This window comes from Vulpes vulpes, chromosome 8 (assembly GCF_048418805.1).
Source record: "Vulpes vulpes isolate BD-2025 chromosome 8, VulVul3, whole genome shotgun sequence".
Taxonomy (NCBI): domain Eukaryota; kingdom Metazoa; phylum Chordata; class Mammalia; order Carnivora; family Canidae; genus Vulpes; species Vulpes vulpes.
Window position 1 is genome coordinate 88,689,942 of NC_132787.1, and position 17,182 is coordinate 88,707,123.

Genomic DNA, 17,182 nt, shown 5'->3' on the forward strand with positions numbered 1-17,182 from the left:
TCCCCACCAGGAGGCTCCCTAAGATTCTTAAGATCCTTAAGATCCTTACCAGAGTGAAATAGCCCCAGGTCGTCGTCTGAGAAGAAAAATCTCTGTGGCCTAATAACCAGAGGGATATCCCTCTGCCTTCCACTAGCACCCCTGTGTCACCCAGTGGGATGTTCCCCACCGCCCCCCCTTTTCTGAATAGAGCATGCTAATTGTTGCCAGTGGAAGACACACTTACACCCCAGGTAACTTTTCGACAAAGCCCCTCCCCAGTTCCAGCTCTTAGATCTTGTGTAAAGACCCGCGGCCCTAACTGATGAATTCTTGAACACTACCTCTGAAACTAATGATGTACTTGTATGTTGGCTGATTGGATTTAAGTAAAAAAAAAATAATAATTTAAAAAAATGAAAAAAGAAATGTGCCCCTAGATGTGATGGAGGCCATCGCATCCTGTTCCCCACCAGCTGGCTTGCACCCTTCAACGTGTGGCTCTGGCGTCCCCTAACTAGGAATCTCAGTGCCCAGGGCTTGGGAGGGCATGTGCTCCGGCCGCAGACCACCTTAAGGAGGACACAGGTGCTTGACCTTGCGATCTCGCCACACTCATAGCCTCCTGTTATGCTGGAGAGCCTCAAACATCCAGACACATGCGAGTGGCCTGGGGTCCCCCCGCTGCGTGGAAGTGGACAGTATGTGAGGTGCCTGTGGTGTCCACAGAAGGATGCACAGCAGGGTCAGGGCCTTGCTTTAAGGGTAACCTATTGTCTGATTACACATGTAATACATGATTATTGAACAACACCTGGGAAGTGTAAGATGATATGGAAGGAGACCCAAATCACTCAGTCTCACTCTTGCTGATAACCCGCCACTACTCTAGTTCAGCATAGAGCCATGTAGACCTTCGGCTCTGCGTGTGTGTGCCCGGACGGAGTTCACCCGCCCCCCTGCCCCACACGTCCTAACAGGATCACATTAACAGGAAAACCCAAATCATAGGGCCTCTCGGCCAGACTTGCTCCGTCCCCATGAGCACCCATGGGGGAGGCACGCACAGGCGTCTTCCTCGCTCTCTTTCACACACGGTCTCCTGCCTGGCAGGGTTCACTCGGTCCCCAGAGGAAGGAGTTCCTTCAGCTTCTCTGCCTGACGCGTCCTCGAAGAACTCACACATGAATCCTAGCAAGCAGTCCACGCACCACTGTCCCCACTGTCCCAGACCCTGGCCGCTCTCTCGTCCCACCCTCCCTCTGACCCCACCTCCTTACTAAGTACCTGTGCAGCAGCCTCCTGCCTCCAACCAAACACTCTCATGCAGACTGGACTCCTGCCCGGCCTGCCCTCCGGTTCTCGCACCTGCTCAGGAGTGAGATCCCCCCCCGGCCTAGGCTGGGCATGGGACCCGGCTACCCACATGACAGAAGGCATTTACATAATGCAGCTGCTGAAAACATAACTTTGCATCCTGCTCTTCCTCCTTAAGATTTTCCCAGACTCAGCTCAGTTAAATTTGGTTACTCCCCTCTGCTCTGCAGCAAATTCAACCACCAGAACATCGTGCGCTGTATCGGGGTGAGTCTGCAGGCCCTGCCTCGATTTATCCTCCTGGAGCTCATGGCAGGAGGAGACCTCAAGTCCTTCCTCCGGGAGACCCGCCCTCGCCCGGTGAGTGAGAACCAGTCTTGCCCTAGTGGTTGGAGCCAGGGAATGGAGCAGAGGGCGGGAGGGGCAAGAGTGGGCAGCCTGAGAAACAACCTACTCAGTGGGACCGAGGGAGTCAACCCTGGGGCTTGTATCTGGGAGAATGGCCGGGAGAGATGGCACAGAAGGTGGACGAGGGCTGAGCCCACCCTGGGGAGCTTGAGCAGCGCTTGTGCAATGGGGCCTCCAGCCTGAATCCCTTTTTGTGACCTGCTGATTCCGAGAATTAGGGACAAGCACAGAGGAGGACTTTCATGCCAGCCATGCCATTAATTCAACTGACTTGGGGGCAGGACATTCTACATCTACTCATTCTGGACCCCACTAACCTCATTCCTTAAGTGGGGACATCCTGACCTTGTACCTTTACTGTCAAAATAAAATACTGTAATATTTATGAAGGTTCTGCATGTGTGTCATGATTAAGGGGCTGGAGCTTGGGGGAGTGAAGAAACCTGGGCAGACCCAGGAATGCCACCCCCCCCCCATCCACCAACCCTGGTTAGACAACCACGTGGCTTAGGACTGTGAAGCCTGTAACCACAGGATCGGCACTGTGAAATCCAAGGGCTGGACTAGAATCTTTCTAAGGTGGTTCTAAGTTATAAGACATAGCACATGGGGCATGCCCAGAGTCCAGCTGCCCACTCCAGTCACTGCCGGGGTCTTCAGGAGGCTCTGGGCTCCAGGAATTGGAGCAGAGAAGAACCCTGAGCTAGGACCCAGAAGTTTCCTCAAGTAGCTGTGGACCATGAAGAGCATGAGGAAGACTTGCACCCTCCCCACCCCCAGGAAAGCAGAAGAAGACGACAGCAGCCTTGCTACAGAAAGCCCAGAACTGAACACTGTGCTCTCTGGGATTCAGAGGGGAGGTGGATACCGTGAAAGATCACGCCTGCTCTAATCCCCATGGTCGGTCAGACTGAAGTTAGAATACCTTAGCCCTGGGAGCCTCCCTACGATGCCTACAAGCTCCTGGGTGACCTGTCTCAGCACCTAAGAAGAATCCAGTCTAACTTCCTGAAAAGACGAGTGTGTGCACACCTGAGCGCCCCTGGCAGGAGGATGGGGGAAGGGGGAGAAGGACCAACCCCATCCTATAATAACCCTCATCCACATTATCTTCGTCTTCCTCCTAGTTGCCACATTTCTGAAAGTCACCCTGTGAAGTAGACGGCGTAGATCTCACCTTAATTGTACAGATAAGAACACTGTGGCTCAGAGAGGTTATATGACTTCCTGAGGCCACACAGGAAGCGGCAGAGCTCAGACTGGAACTCAGAACTTGGGATTCCTGATTTTGGGGCTCTCTCCAACCTACCATGCTGTTTATCCCAATGGTGCTCTTTGGGGAGCCATGCAGTGCCAAGACAAGGTTGGGTCACTGAAAACCAATACCACCAGCCGTGCAGACATCTCTGCAGGGTCCGGACACAGACATGGGTTTTCCCACCACCATTCAGCAAAGCAGAGCCTTCAGCTCTTGTGTTCTGAGATTCTCGGCAGTGCTTGTAGCAGAGGTCAAATGGGGACACATAGCATCACACTTTGGGAAGAGCCCTAGCTCCGGGTTTCCCACTGGACATTCCTGAGGCTTGAGAAGGAAGTACTGTGCATGCCAAGGACAGATTTCCTCATAAAGGGGAAATCCCCATACCTGGCCAGCCCAAGGGCGTTGTGGGTGAAGATCTTCCCTCTCTTTTGGAGGCAAAAACATCTTTCTCTTTTGATGATAAAGAGGATCTGTATATTGTCCCAAAGAACAGAGTACCAGCAAGGAAAAGCAGGTCATTCATACCTCAACCACCTCCTACCCCCTGTGTCACCCTAAAGAGACTCAAAACGAGGACCCTGATCCCAAGTTGTGACCTCGAACTGCAGGCACTGCCCAGGGGATGCCCACAGCCAGAAGATGGTCAACTCTCCTTGGAAGAGCCGCTTCTGAGGGTCAGGATCCCACTCACCAAATCCACTCTTCTAACCCTTGACCCCACTCTTCTTCTGTGTGGCTCTCCTTGCCCGCCACACCCCCCAAATCCTGGTAGCACCCCAATCATCCTGCTCCTCACCTTCATGCACACCCACCCATTCCAGGCGAGCTGGTCCTTCTGGGGATGCCTGCCCACAAGAGGTGATTTTAAATGCTGGATGATTCTTCCAGAGTGAGCCCATGCCCATGTGTTTGTGGCAGCAGCTACCCTGGGCGTTTGGGAAACTTGCTAGGCACGATGCATTCTCAGAACCACAAAATCCAGGTTAGCCGTGTGAGGATCAGGTTGACTGTGAGAAAGGAGCATGCATTGTGGTGGACAGAGGGGGCTACACCAGTAACCCTGCACGGAATGAAGGAGGGAGGGACTGGCTGGTGGGCATCGCAGATGGAGAAATACACACACCAAAAGATGGTGGGTAGAGTTGTGACACTCTCCGGATTCAAAGGCCTGAGTTCCAGCTGGCTCACTTGTTTGAAGCCCCCAAGACTCTCGGGGCTTACCTGATGACCTGCTGTGTGCAGGTGCTTAGCTAGGCATTCGGAATCAGACAAGGTCTATGGTCTTCTCTTCCTGCCATCCCTGAGGTCCAGCAGTTCCATAGATGATCAGGATCGAAGGACCTCAGAGATGGTCCACCTAAGAGGCTCTGGCTTCAGATGACATATGCACGGACATGAAGTGACAAAACAGATGTACAGATGCAGAGGGACAGAATGATCCTGGCCAACCACGTCTGTCATGGAAGCAAAATTCATGCGTACAGATGAAAACCTCATTTGGTCCCAGGACCCCACCTTCTCAAGGAGGAAAGACCCTTTTTAATGTCAAAATAATTTTACAGACCCAACCTTTATTCAACAAATATTTATCGAGGGTTTGAGATATGCCAGATATAGACCAAGGGCTGTCTTTTGGTATCCATTGTTCAATCAATAATGACAGAAGCCATTGAGGGGTCAGTAGTCTCTCAATTACAGGTGGCCGTCATTAACCACAACAGTGTCTGCACCTATTTGGAACATGGCAATGCCTGTGGGCAGCAGCTCTGGGGAAGATGCTCAGTACACAGGAGGCTCTCGGATCCGGAGGTCACAGTGTACAGGTCAGAGCCTCTGCTTTTGGGTTCATGCCCGAGGGCAAATCTGGCTCCAAGGTTGCCAGACCAGTGTTGGCTCCGACATGCATGAAGGGGCATTTGGTGCCCATGAAAAGTCGACCATGTCAGGATCCAGGAAAGACGAGGCTCCAGCAGCAGTGACTTCTCATCACTTATGACAATGACCTTGTGTTCCCTGTCTGCATCTGCTTCTTCCATTCTCCTTTCTCTCTTGCCCTTATCTGCATCGACTTAAAATATATTCCTATTCTGGGGGTGCCTGGATGACTCAGTTGATTAAAAATCTGACTCTGGATTTCAGCTCAGGTCATGATCTCAGGATCATGAGATCCAGCCCCACATCGGGTTCCATGCTCAAGGGGGAGTCTGCTTAAGGTTCTTTCCCTCTACCTGTCCCCCTTCTCTCTCTCTCTCTCTCTCTCTCTCTCTCTCTCTCAAATAAATAAGTAAAATCTTTAACATATATCCCTATTCTGTTTTTTACTGGTGAAACAGTTCACTCCATCTCCTTGTGATTCTTTACCTAAGGAAAGAAAAGATATCAATATTACTCGGCATTTTATTAGGACATATGTTACTCCCTGGGAAGAGCCTCTCAGAAACTGAGACCAAAGAAATGATTCTCCTTCACTGGGCCTGTTTTCTTCAATTGTAAAAGTAGGATTTTGGTCCAAACAGTGTCCCTGAAGGGAATAACAGTGCCCTGAGGTGCTACACACTCAACATTCATGCTTAAAAGAATCGTGTGATCAAACACTTTTCAGAGGCATGCAGACGGCTCTCTTACTGATTTGCAATGGACATCAGAGCATAGCAAAGACTGATAATTCCTGTGTTCAAGAAACCGATTTGGCCCAGAAATTCTCATTCCTGTTTGATCGAATTCCATCCCACAAGCCTGCTTTGGGACAGGATATTTATGTCCATGACCATGGCTGCCCAAAGAATGTCTGGTTACCAAAAGAAATGCCATACTCAGGGGCAAATCAGTGGGAAACAACAACAACAACAACAACAAAAACCAGATTCCAACTCCGTCTTTGCCCAGGATTGATATAAATGCCATTGCACACACTAGCTATGCTCTGCATTGTTAGTTTAACTATCAGTTTTGACACAACATCTAAACCTTCCCCAATTCTCCCCCAGACACACACACACACACACACACACACACACACACACACAGCTTGCCAACACTCCAATTTGGTGCAGACTGATTAGTGGAGCAGTTAATTTGCTCTAAGCAGCCAAAGACAGGGAGCTCAGATAAACGCAGCCCATGGGTTAGTGCCTGGGAAGATTTAGTCCCTACAGCATGCCAGGCATTTAAGACATCAATGGTCCTTGCACCCTGAGTGATGGGCGCTAAGACACAAAGAGACTCAGGGGCAGCTATGACCGGTCCTCTTTTATAAAACATTTTCCTGGACAGAAAGAAGATATTCCTAATACTATAGCAAAATGGATTAATATTTCCCTTGGAAATTTATTATCTTTTTTCCTCCCAGGAAATGGGTAGTATTTCTCTCACAGTGCCCGGTGATTCTGACCCTAACAAGGCCCCTAGAGAAGCCAAACACAGGACCCTTTTCCCAAGACTACCATGGCCTCCAGGTGGTAGCCCCACCATAACTGTAGGTCCCTTCATGAAGGATTCACTCTGTGCCTTATAACAATCTAGGGAGGGTGAGAGTGTCATGCCTCTTTCTCAGACAAGGACACTGGCTTGGGGAGAGGCAAAGCAATTAGTCCCAGGTCATAGTCAGTAGAGGATGAGCAGAGATGAAGCCCATGTCAGCTCAACTGGCCACTGAATTATATTGCTCATGGCATTTTTGTGTTGTATTCTGATTCAGTTGGGTACTCTGCACTGTATCCATATATACTCCATCCCTTCTAGGACACATTGTCCTGAGCAGCACAGTTTTAACTCTTAGAATCTTGCCTCTGCCCAATCCAGATCCTTAAAGCCCAGCTCTGGGCAGTTTTGGCTCTGGAGTGAGTCACTTAGCTTCTCTGAGCCCTCAGCCTTCTCCTCTTTAATATACGGATACCCTTTCTTCCCTACCTCCACACGGGATGTTGCACCAAAGGAGGTCATGCGCGTGGACTTGCTCTATTGCATATAAGGCACTGCCTGATGTTCCATGGGCAGAGGGTATTCCCTTCCCTAAATGGTCCTCCTCAGAATTGAAGCATGCCCCAGAGAAGCACGACTCCTATCTGCCTCCCCTAGACCCATACTATTGCTCCAAGGAGTCCTGAGGAGGCCTTGACCTGTGGCAGAGAAAGCTCCCAGGCAGCCTCTGGTAAATCATAGTTCAACTATAATCAACTATGCTTGGCTCTCAGTTCTCACTGAACCACTGCAGTGTGCCGAGCATCGTGCTCTATACCGTGGAAGTGGACGCTGAAATCCCTGCTTGGAGACCTCACAGTTTGCATAGGAATATGGTCAAAGAAGCCCAACAGCAGTGGATGTGACACTGCATGATAACATGCTGCTGCAGACTTCAGGGGTTTAGGAATTAAGAGAGACACCAAGATGGGATGTCGCCTTCAGAAAACACTTCCAGGCGCTTAGCAAGGCTGCCGAGGAAGCTGAGGCAAGTCCACCCCATGGGCGGGGTGATGCCTCCTTTTTACACAACAGACTTCACATGGGGACACTCAGGTGGCTCAGATGGTTAAGCGTCTACCTTCAGCTTGGGTCATGATCCCAGGGTCCTGGGATCAACTCCCACATCAGGCTCCTTGTTCAGTGGGGAGCCTGCTACTCCCCCTGCTTGTGCTCTCTCTCTCTCTCTCTCTTTGACAAATAAATTTTAAAAATCTGAAAAGAGAGACTTCAGATAGAAAAGTTTGAGATAGCTCTTCACCTGCCCAGCATTTCCTGAAATTTTTTCTTTTTCATCCCACTTTAGGTCTGGGTCTTCTTGAAGACTATTTCTTTAAATAATTTTAAACATTTTAAAAGCATTTTCTCCCTTGATCTCTTCACAGGTTTGTTTATAATTTGGGGAGGTTTGAACATCAAGATTAAGGTGGAAAAATGGGCAAAATAATGAAAAGGGGACAGGATCCAACCTGTCCTGGCCTACCCTTGGCTGCTCTAGCTTGGGGCTCTCAGCCCTGGCTGTATGTTGCACTGACCCAGGGGGGTGCTGTGACCCCTGCAAACACTAGGCCCACCCAGAGAGGCAGGTCCATTGGTCTGGATCAAGGCCGGGGCATCTGTGTTTAAAGCCGCTGAGTGATTTCTGATGTGCGGCCAGAGCTGAGACCTCAGCTTGAAGCCTGTGTTTCAGATTTTCTCTCCCCATGAGCGTCTTGTCAGTGGATCGCTTCTGTCTCCCCACAGAACCAGCCTTCCTCCCTGGCCATGCTGGACCTTCTGCACGTAGCTCAGGACATCGCCTGTGGCTGTCAGTATTTGGAGGAAAATCACTTCATCCACCGGTGAGTCTACGTGACCCTGCTCTTCCCTCTACCTTCTGCACACTCCCCTGCATGTCTCAAGAGCCCAGATCCCCACCACCCCCTTCAGAGTAGAATGGTAGGTCTCTCTCCAGACTTGTTGGGAATGACTCGGCTTCACTTGTCCTTAAGATAATTACTTACCCTGTCGGGGCTTCATTTACCCCATATGTAAAATGGGTATCATAAAATATCCATCCCAGTGCTGGAGATCTAGACGAGCTGCCCTTGACCACTTCGCCTCGGGGATTCTTGCCTCCATCACGTTAACATTTTTCCCATCTAGAGAACCAAACTCTTTAAGGGAAGTTAGAGGAGTTCATATTTTCACATATTTGACTTTGGGTAACTCAAAGGCAAGGACCCTGTTTTATTCATCTTCATATCCCTGGTATATTGTGGGGCACAATTAATGTCTGTTGGATACATTAAACTTTTTTCTAAAATGTTCTGAAATGAAGCATAATGATTATTTTCTTTGCTTCCATACTTCATTTCTTCTACTCTATAGGATCCTTATGTTTAAATAGGTGTTTGATTGGGACATCAAACCCACATGTAATGCTACAGACATGATAGATTATACATATGTGCATGTTGATGACTTTCTCAGCTGACACCTTGATTCTGAAATCTGAAAAGTCAAATAGACTGTTAGGCTCTTTGCAAAGCTCCTCCTAATGATATGCTTCACAGTTAGTAAATACCAGCCTGGTGAATGAACAATCACTTCTTAACCCATGTCTTCAAAGAGTGTAAGACATGTTCATAATAATTAGAATATGTAACTACAAAGCAGGAAATGAGAGAAGCTGTATGAGTTCAGAAATGGAAAAGCATGTAAGCAGAGAGCAAGCTATGCTTTCTGCTCTAATAAAAATGGAGAAATTAAAGACCAAGAAATGCACTCACCTAGGCTCCTAAAGTCCTTCCTCAAACAAGGCAAAAAACACTCCTACCAGCATGTCCTTTCACTGTGACTCCATCACTTTGGTTTTCTGATCTTCCTCTTGATCCTGACTCTGCCCAACTTGTAGGTCTTGTGCTTAATAGAAATAAAAGGAGCTGAGACCAATCCTTCAGGTTCCCCTCCAAAGCTATGCCCTTGCTTCAAAGCCCCAGGTAGCCTTGTCTTTGTTCGTGACCTTTTCGTTGTGCCCAAAACTTTCCATAAATCTCAGCTCTGGCCTTTATTGGTGCTCAGACAGAACAAGGTTGTGCTCTTCTTGGAATTCATCCTTGGCTAGAGCCATCTTTCCACCTGTTGTCTGTGTCCTCTACTGGAGAGCAAGCTGTGCGGTCACCTTGGTGACTCCGGACACCTGCCTTCCCTTCTCACCAAGATTGTTTCTGCTTTCTCATCTCTGCCCCATGTTCATCACCAAGCATCCAGAGTCTCCGGCTAAGGGACCCCATTCTTCTTTCCTCTGACATTTTGAAATCTGCTTTCCTAGAGCTATGATATATTTTAACTATCTCCAGTGCTCTGTTATTACAGATAATGAGATAACAGGATCACATTCTCTCAAGATTCCTATCACTTCCACATCTGTAAATAGTTACCAAAGGTCAGAATTAGATCCCAGAGTAATAGTTTGTTGCTACTTTTATCTTTTTTAGAGAAATGAAATTGTCAAAGATCAAATCAGGAATGCATCAGATGGTCTGCTTTATAAGCAAAAGGCAACTTCCAGCAGCAATTGTCTGTCCCAATCAAAGCTTCTCTGCTGGGGTAACTGGCATTAGGAAATCATCTTTTACACCTCCTCGCTGGCTGCGAGCTCTGTGGCACACTCCCACAGCAGTGTGACCTCTAATCCTCTCTCCTCCCCTGGCATCCGCCTCAAGATTCACAGGCTCCCCTGCATGCACACCTCCTGAATTCAAAGTGGAACTCCTTCCCCAGATTCACAGGCTCCCATTTTTCTATTAGACCTGTTTCCTTTGGACATGGTTTATTGCCATTTCAAGAATTATGGGTCATTCTACCAATTCTTGGTGTGTTCTATGATATCACATTCACTTTCTTGCCATTAAATTCAAGATCACTTTTTTAAGCAACCATTTCATGCACATCAGCGTAAAGACCTTCCTGGAGATATAAATATTGTTTCTGGTCTACTTCAGTATATTTCTCTTGAGAAGCAATGGCTATATATCCTACTATTTTTCTTCTTTTTGATGTCATATATGTTATGCTTTTGTAGTTTTATTAGGGCATTTTATGCACCATTGCTCCTCAAAATTCAACTGAAACCTTCTGCATCAGGTCAGTGACATTAACAACATCCATCTCCCACTATGACTCATTGTTCTGGTGTCTTAACTGTCCTAATGACCCACAGTCCAGATCTTGTTTATTTTCCGTGTCCTTATTTCTCCACCAAAGATCAAGACCTTTGGGAAACCAGATGAAAATATGAAAACACCACCTGTACTCCCTAAGAAGTACTCCTATTTTTTTCTGTCCAGGACTGTAATATTATTAGAGACCCACTCCAGACTTCTTCTGGATGCATCCTTTATTCCCACATGCATGTCAAGGATGGGTAAGCAGTTGATGAGTTGATGAGTCCTGGAGAGCTTTGACCATGCCTTCCAGGCATGCTATAGGAAAACAGGCCATCTAGAGTACAACAGCAAAGAGGACATGATAACCCTATGACTCGAAAAAAAGCATTCTTCAGCCACAGAGCTGTGATGCATACAGCCTAGCAAACAAAGGCTTTAGTGAAATCATGGATGTAAGAATAATAGTAGCTTATTTAAAAAGACAACTAGAATTATTGGAGAATACCTTGACTGCTCCAACTTAGTATCATGAAGTCATGCTGTCTCAGAACACTCCTCAGGCAACTGGCAGAAACCAAGAGCAATCTGTACAAAACCGTAGCCTAGGCCAAATGGCATTTCTTATGCCCTTATATGATCTTCTTTTAGCTAATGTTTTTTAATAAAATGAGAATAGCACCCTGTATCTTGTAGGGTGGTTGTGATAATTACCCATGAAACGCTTAGAACAATGCTTAGCACAGAATAAAAGGCCAATACATTCTAGTTCCTATTATCATTACTTTCATTATTATTATCCCATTAAACATTTTCAATCATCTTTCCTAATCTGTTTCCACTCGCCTATTAGTTCTGAGGGCTGGAATTGGTCGAGCTATTCCTCTCATACTGAAGTATGATGTAGTAAAGAAAATAGAGGGCAGAGAAGGGAACTATTTGAACATCAGATTAGAGGTGAAAATCCTTGTGATGAATATTACATGTTTATCCTCCTGGAAATAAAATTAGGAAGTGTATTTTCTCTTTTCTTTTTTTCTTACCAGGGACATTGCTGCCAGAAACTGCCTCTTAACCTGTCCAGGCCCTGGCAGAGTGGCCAAGATTGGAGACTTTGGAATGGCCCGGGACATCTACAGGTGAGCAAAGGTGGCCATTACCTAGAGAAGCCCCATCCCCTCAAGAGAATGGGATGTGGATGCTTATGCCCTAAGTCATCTCTGGTATGCTGTCAACTGGTCACCTAACATTTCCTTAAGTCCCATTCCGGGACATACAACATCTTAATTAGTGCCCATGTCTGGTGGTCTAATTCTAGGATCACACTGCAGTCACCGACATCAGGTTCTCAAGTACATAGTCTCTCTGGTTCCAACTTCCTGATCCCAGAATGTTCTCAGACACAGAGTAACCCGGATACTTGATACGGAGAAAGTTCTCAGTAAACTTTTACTTAATGCCTCTCCTCAATATTCAGGAATTCTAAATGGACTTGGGCAGGAGCACTCCTGAACAAGCAGCATAATGGGCCAGCTCCCCGGTCTTCTCTACACCAGGAACCACAGAAGGGTGGTTCAAAGTCCATAGGTACTTAGCTCAACTTCATCTCATTTTCCCTGTCCTATTCTCAAGGACATTAAACAAGTAAGATAATTTTTCTAATTAAAAAGAAAACCCTTCTATTGTATGTACCTTACTCTTCTCACCCCAACCCCTAGTTTCATTTTCAGCTATTATTTACAACTGTGACTTGCTGCATGAGCTAAGCAAATCACTCTTTTGCATGGTCACTACTTACACCACACCCCACCGCCCTAATCCAGGCGTGGAGTGAGGAGAGATGGTCACATGGAAGCCCCATGTGACCCTCCCCCTCACTCCTTGGAGAGTAAGGGGGAGCCCCAGAGGCCCCCAGAGAACTGATTGCGATCGACACAGGTAGGAATGCTGATGGCCCATTACTCCAGGGTAGATTGGGTGCTCCACTCTCCTCTTAACCTCTCAGAGTCTCAGCACCCCTCCAGCTCCTCTCTCAGAATACGCAAGATTGCCCTTGGTTGGTTTATTTTTTTTTTTAATTTTTTTTTTATTTTGCCCTTGGTTTAAGATACAAATGTTGCAGCAAGACTTAGCGAGCAAGCCCTCCATGATTGGGCCCTTCCTCTCCATCCTCAGCTCTGACACTCTCTGGCCCTAAGCTTCACCACCCCAACTTGCCCTGTGCGATCTCACGTGTCAGGAATGGTCTTCCAGGAGAGCTCCTCACCACTCAGCCCCACCAGCCGCCGCCTGAGAAACTCTTCCTGGACCTCATCCCCACCTCCGTGTCACTGAGCTTTGTACTCACCTGCATCACTGTATGCACTGTTCTACACTCAGGTGTCTGTGTGTCTTTCTTCCACTAAACAGTAGGCTGGGGTGAGAGAGACTATAATTTATGTCCTCAGCACTTAGCAGAGTAAACACTCGGTACAGGAGGCCCCCTTCATCCACGTTTTCTCTTTCCCCAGTCTCAATTGTTTGCAGTCTGGAGGCAGATGATCCTCCTTCTGACATACCAGCGGAAGTTTTATAGCAGTCCAACTTTACATCCCAATGCCTGTGTCATTAGGCTCACTTCATCTCCTCACATAGGCATTTTATCATCTCACATCATCACAAGAAGTAGGGTGAGTACAGGATAGTAAGATATTTTGAGAGAGAGGCCACATTCACATTTGTCACATGATATTGTTATAATTGTTCTATTAGTTTTGTCATTAATCTCTCACTGTGCCTAATTTATAAATTAAACTTTATCATAGGTACATGTGTGTAAGTAAAAGCTAGTATATATAAGATTTGGTACTATCCGTGGCTTCAGGCATCCACTGGGGGTCTTGGGAGTATACCCCCATGGATAAGGGGGGACCACTGTACATGTTTATTGAAGTAATTAATTAATCTAGGCAGCTAGTGGGGAGCTGCCTCCCTAAGCACACCCCAGTAGGAAAACACAGGGCTAGGGGTAGAGCTGGGGCAGCCCGGGTGGCTCAGCGGTTTAGCAGCCCTTTCAGCCCAGGGCCTGATCCTGGAGACCTGGGATTAAGTCCCACGTCAGGCTCCCTGCATGGAGCCTGCTTCTCCCTCTGCCTGTGTCTCTGCCTCTCTCTCTCTCTCTCTCTCTCTTTCTCTCTCTCTCTCTGTGTGTGTGTGTGTGTGTGTCTCATGAATAAATAAATAAAATCTTAAAAAAAAAAAGGTATGAGCTAATTCATTAGTTTTTGTCAGTGATGTCTTTAATGCAGCTCATGATAAAAACTAATAATCATAAAAACTCATATCTTTGGAGCCAGCTCTGCCACCAGCCCTGTGTTCTGCTGGGTGTGCTAGAGTAGAGGCAGCGCCCCTCTAGCTCTCAGGATTATTTGTTGAGTGCCTATATTGAGCAAAATGCTGCGTGAGGGTCACAGAGGATCTAAACAAGACATAGGCCCTGCTCCAAGTTCCCCCAAGTCGGATCTTCCATTACTGTGGATTATCAGGCACAGGCTGGAGTATCGTTATCATTGAGAGTTATAATACATGAAACCCATTGGGAAAATCTACCCACCTGCTACTGGATATTGTAGTCATTGCATAGATCTTTCTTTTCATGCCTCCAGCAGGCTGCCTCCTATTAAATGACACAAAGCTCTTAACTTAAGAACAATGACTTGTGTTCTTCTGCTCTCCTCCTGAACCACATGAACCCCTCATTCGTTTCAGTCCTGTAATGGCTACAGCTTGTTGTTTATTGGCAGAGCTCCCACTCGGAGCCATCTCCAGGACCAAGTTTGGGTCTCCTCTTCTCCCCCACAGAGCGAGCTACTACCGAAAAGGAGGCTGTGCAATGCTGCCAGTCAAATGGATGCCTCCCGAGGCCTTCATGGAAGGGATCTTTACCTCTAAAACAGACACCTGGTGAGTCTTTCTGCTGCCCTCCTGTGGGTTTCACTGTGGGCCCAGTGCTCCCACGCTCTCCTGGGAAAGGTTTAGAGATGAGTCAATGCACCTCTACAACAGGGACTGTCAGAGGCTGGCATGTATCAGAATCAGCAGAAAGGCCTGGGAGAGCACAGATTGCTCTCCCCACCCTAGGAGTTTAGGAGTCGCTGAGAATTTGCATCGCTAACAAGTTTCTAGGTGACGCTGATGCCACTGGCTGGGGAACTACACATTGCGACACACATCTGATTTTTTTTCCACCTAACTACAAAGTTGGGGTTATCCCAGGAATGAAACATTGAATTGAGATTAGAAAAATCGATCAATGAAATTCTCTCCATCAACAGAAGAAATGAGAAAATAAATATTGGCACAAAAGCGCTCCAGATTTAGTGGTGTTGAGACCCATTCCATGGTTAAAAATAAGGTGGAAAACACTGTACATTAGATCTCCAGAACTTATTCATCCTGAATAACTGAACTTTGTGCTCCTTGACCAACATCTCCCATGTCCACCTTCCTCCTGCCCCTGGCAACCACCATTCTACTTTCTGCTTCTATGATTCCACCTCTTAATTGAGATCATGCAGTATGTGTCTTTCTGTGTCTGGCTTATTTTACTTAACATCAGGTCTGACAGTTCATCTCTGTTGCCATAAAGAGCAGGATTTTCTTCTCTTTTAAGTCTAATATTCCATTGTATATATACATGCCACATTTTCTTTCTCTATTTATCTGTCCATGGATATTTAGGTTGTTTCCACATCTTGGTTATTATGAATAATGCTGCAGTGAACTCGGGAATGCAGCTATCTCTTTGAGATACTGATTTTATTTCCATTACCTGTATACCCAGAAGTGGGATAGCTGGATCTTAAGGTAGTTCTGTTTTTAATTTTTTGAGGAAATCTCCATACTTTATTACATAATATCTATAAAAGCAACATATAATTTTAAGTGGCAGATTAAACTTGTGCTGTCTGCCAAAATACACTCACGTACATGGACACAGATGTGCATATGCACACACATGCACACACACATGCACACATGCATACCCACACACAACACTAAAGGGAATCTTTTTAGTTGTGTAGAAACCCACAAAGACAAAGATGACAACAATGACAAAATTTTGGAAACTGGGAAGTTTATGGACAAGTGATACCTTACTTAGGAGACTGGAAAGTTGACATATAGGTCCAGAAACATCCTGGTTCACTCTGCCTGACACCCCCAGAAAGGCCCAGAAATTGAAGGTGCCAGATACCGCTGGAAGTAGAGGTGCTGCAGACAGGAAAATCAGTTACAGATATGTTTTAAAAATAATCAGATCCTTGGCTCATTCCTTCACCCCCATCTCTCCCCTACCATCACACAAAACCAGGGGTTCCCTCTGTGAAGAGATTGAATGAAAGCCTTTCTGGTCTTGGGGACATTAGACATCATGGAGGATGAATTTTCTACTATAAATAGGGATATATATTTTAAGTCTGCCTACTTAAAAATGTATGCCATCTTCTTCCGTTCAGCGCCAAGAACATGCTACAGGTAGGAGCTGATCAGAGAACTCCTCATTGGAGAAACTAACCAATGAAAAGAAAAATCTAGATACTGCCAGTGGTAGTAGGCTAAGTAATGGCCACCCAAACATATCAGGTTCTAATCCCAGGAACCTATAATTGTTACCTTATAAGGAAAAAAGAGTCCTTGTAGATGTGTTAAGTTGAAGATCTTGAGGTGGGATGGTCACCCTAGATTATCTGGGTGGGCCCTAAATGTCATTACAAGGGTCCTCATAAGAAGCAGGTAGAGGGAGATTCCATATACAGAGAGGAGGAGGCAGTGTAAACACAGAGGTGGAAGACATGTGACCACAAGTCAAAGAATTCTGGAAGACTCAAGAAGCCAGAAGAGGCAAGGAATAGATTTTCCTCTAGAGCCTCTGGAGGAAGTGTGGCTCTGCAAACACCTTGATTTTATCCACCTTAATTTTATCCCAGGATACTGTACTGATTTCAGATGTCTGGCCTTCAGAGCAGTGAAAAAATAAACTTCTGTTGTTTTAAGCCACCAAGTTTGTGGCAGTTTGTTACAGAAGCTACAGGAAACGGATATACCCAGTGAAACATGCAAGCCAGTTGCCCCCCAACGGACAAGATCTGTAAAAGCTTCACAATGGATTTGCAATGTCACAGTCATAAAATATGAACAGCCAGCCAAGAACCAACAAATGCTTGAAAAACGATTCTAATCTGAAGGAAAAATCATATAAAGAGGAACTTTGAGGAAGAAAAATACAGAAAGCTTAGGAAAACTTCTAAAAACTGTAATAACCTCTGAAAGATAAATTATTGCCACCATAATGTAAGGACAAAGTAGTATTTCAAACACAGTTTTTAGAGAAAAAAAAAGTTCTTAGAAATAAGAATAGGAGAGAGCCCTTAAAGAGATGGAGCATTAGTCTCTTGAAGCTTGTGTGAGCTGCACACAGGAACATCAGGTCAGGTGATCAAGGTCAAGCAGTGATAGATCATGTTCATAGCATGTGCCCTTGATCTGATGTGATGAAAGTGACATATAACCCCTATGGTCTTTCTCCCCACACCCAACAACTCCAGTCTAATCATAAGGAAAGCAGAAA

At 46.3% G+C, this 17,182-nt stretch overlaps 1 protein-coding gene across 2 annotated transcripts in view; it reads left to right on the forward strand.

Moving 5' to 3' along the window:
- The window catches only part of ALK (ALK receptor tyrosine kinase), a 673,225-nt gene that overhangs the window by 644,326 nt on the left and 11,717 nt on the right, over positions 1-17,182 (forward strand). For both annotated transcript variants that reach the window (XM_026016017.2, XM_072767396.1), the window contains 4 exons: positions 1,527-1,656; positions 8,168-8,265; positions 11,619-11,711; positions 14,413-14,514. In XM_026016017.2, coding sequence (XP_025871802.2) covers positions 1,527-1,656; positions 8,168-8,265; positions 11,619-11,711; positions 14,413-14,514 — 423 coding nt within the window. The remainder of the gene's footprint in view (positions 1-1,526; positions 1,657-8,167; positions 8,266-11,618; positions 11,712-14,412; positions 14,515-17,182) is intronic.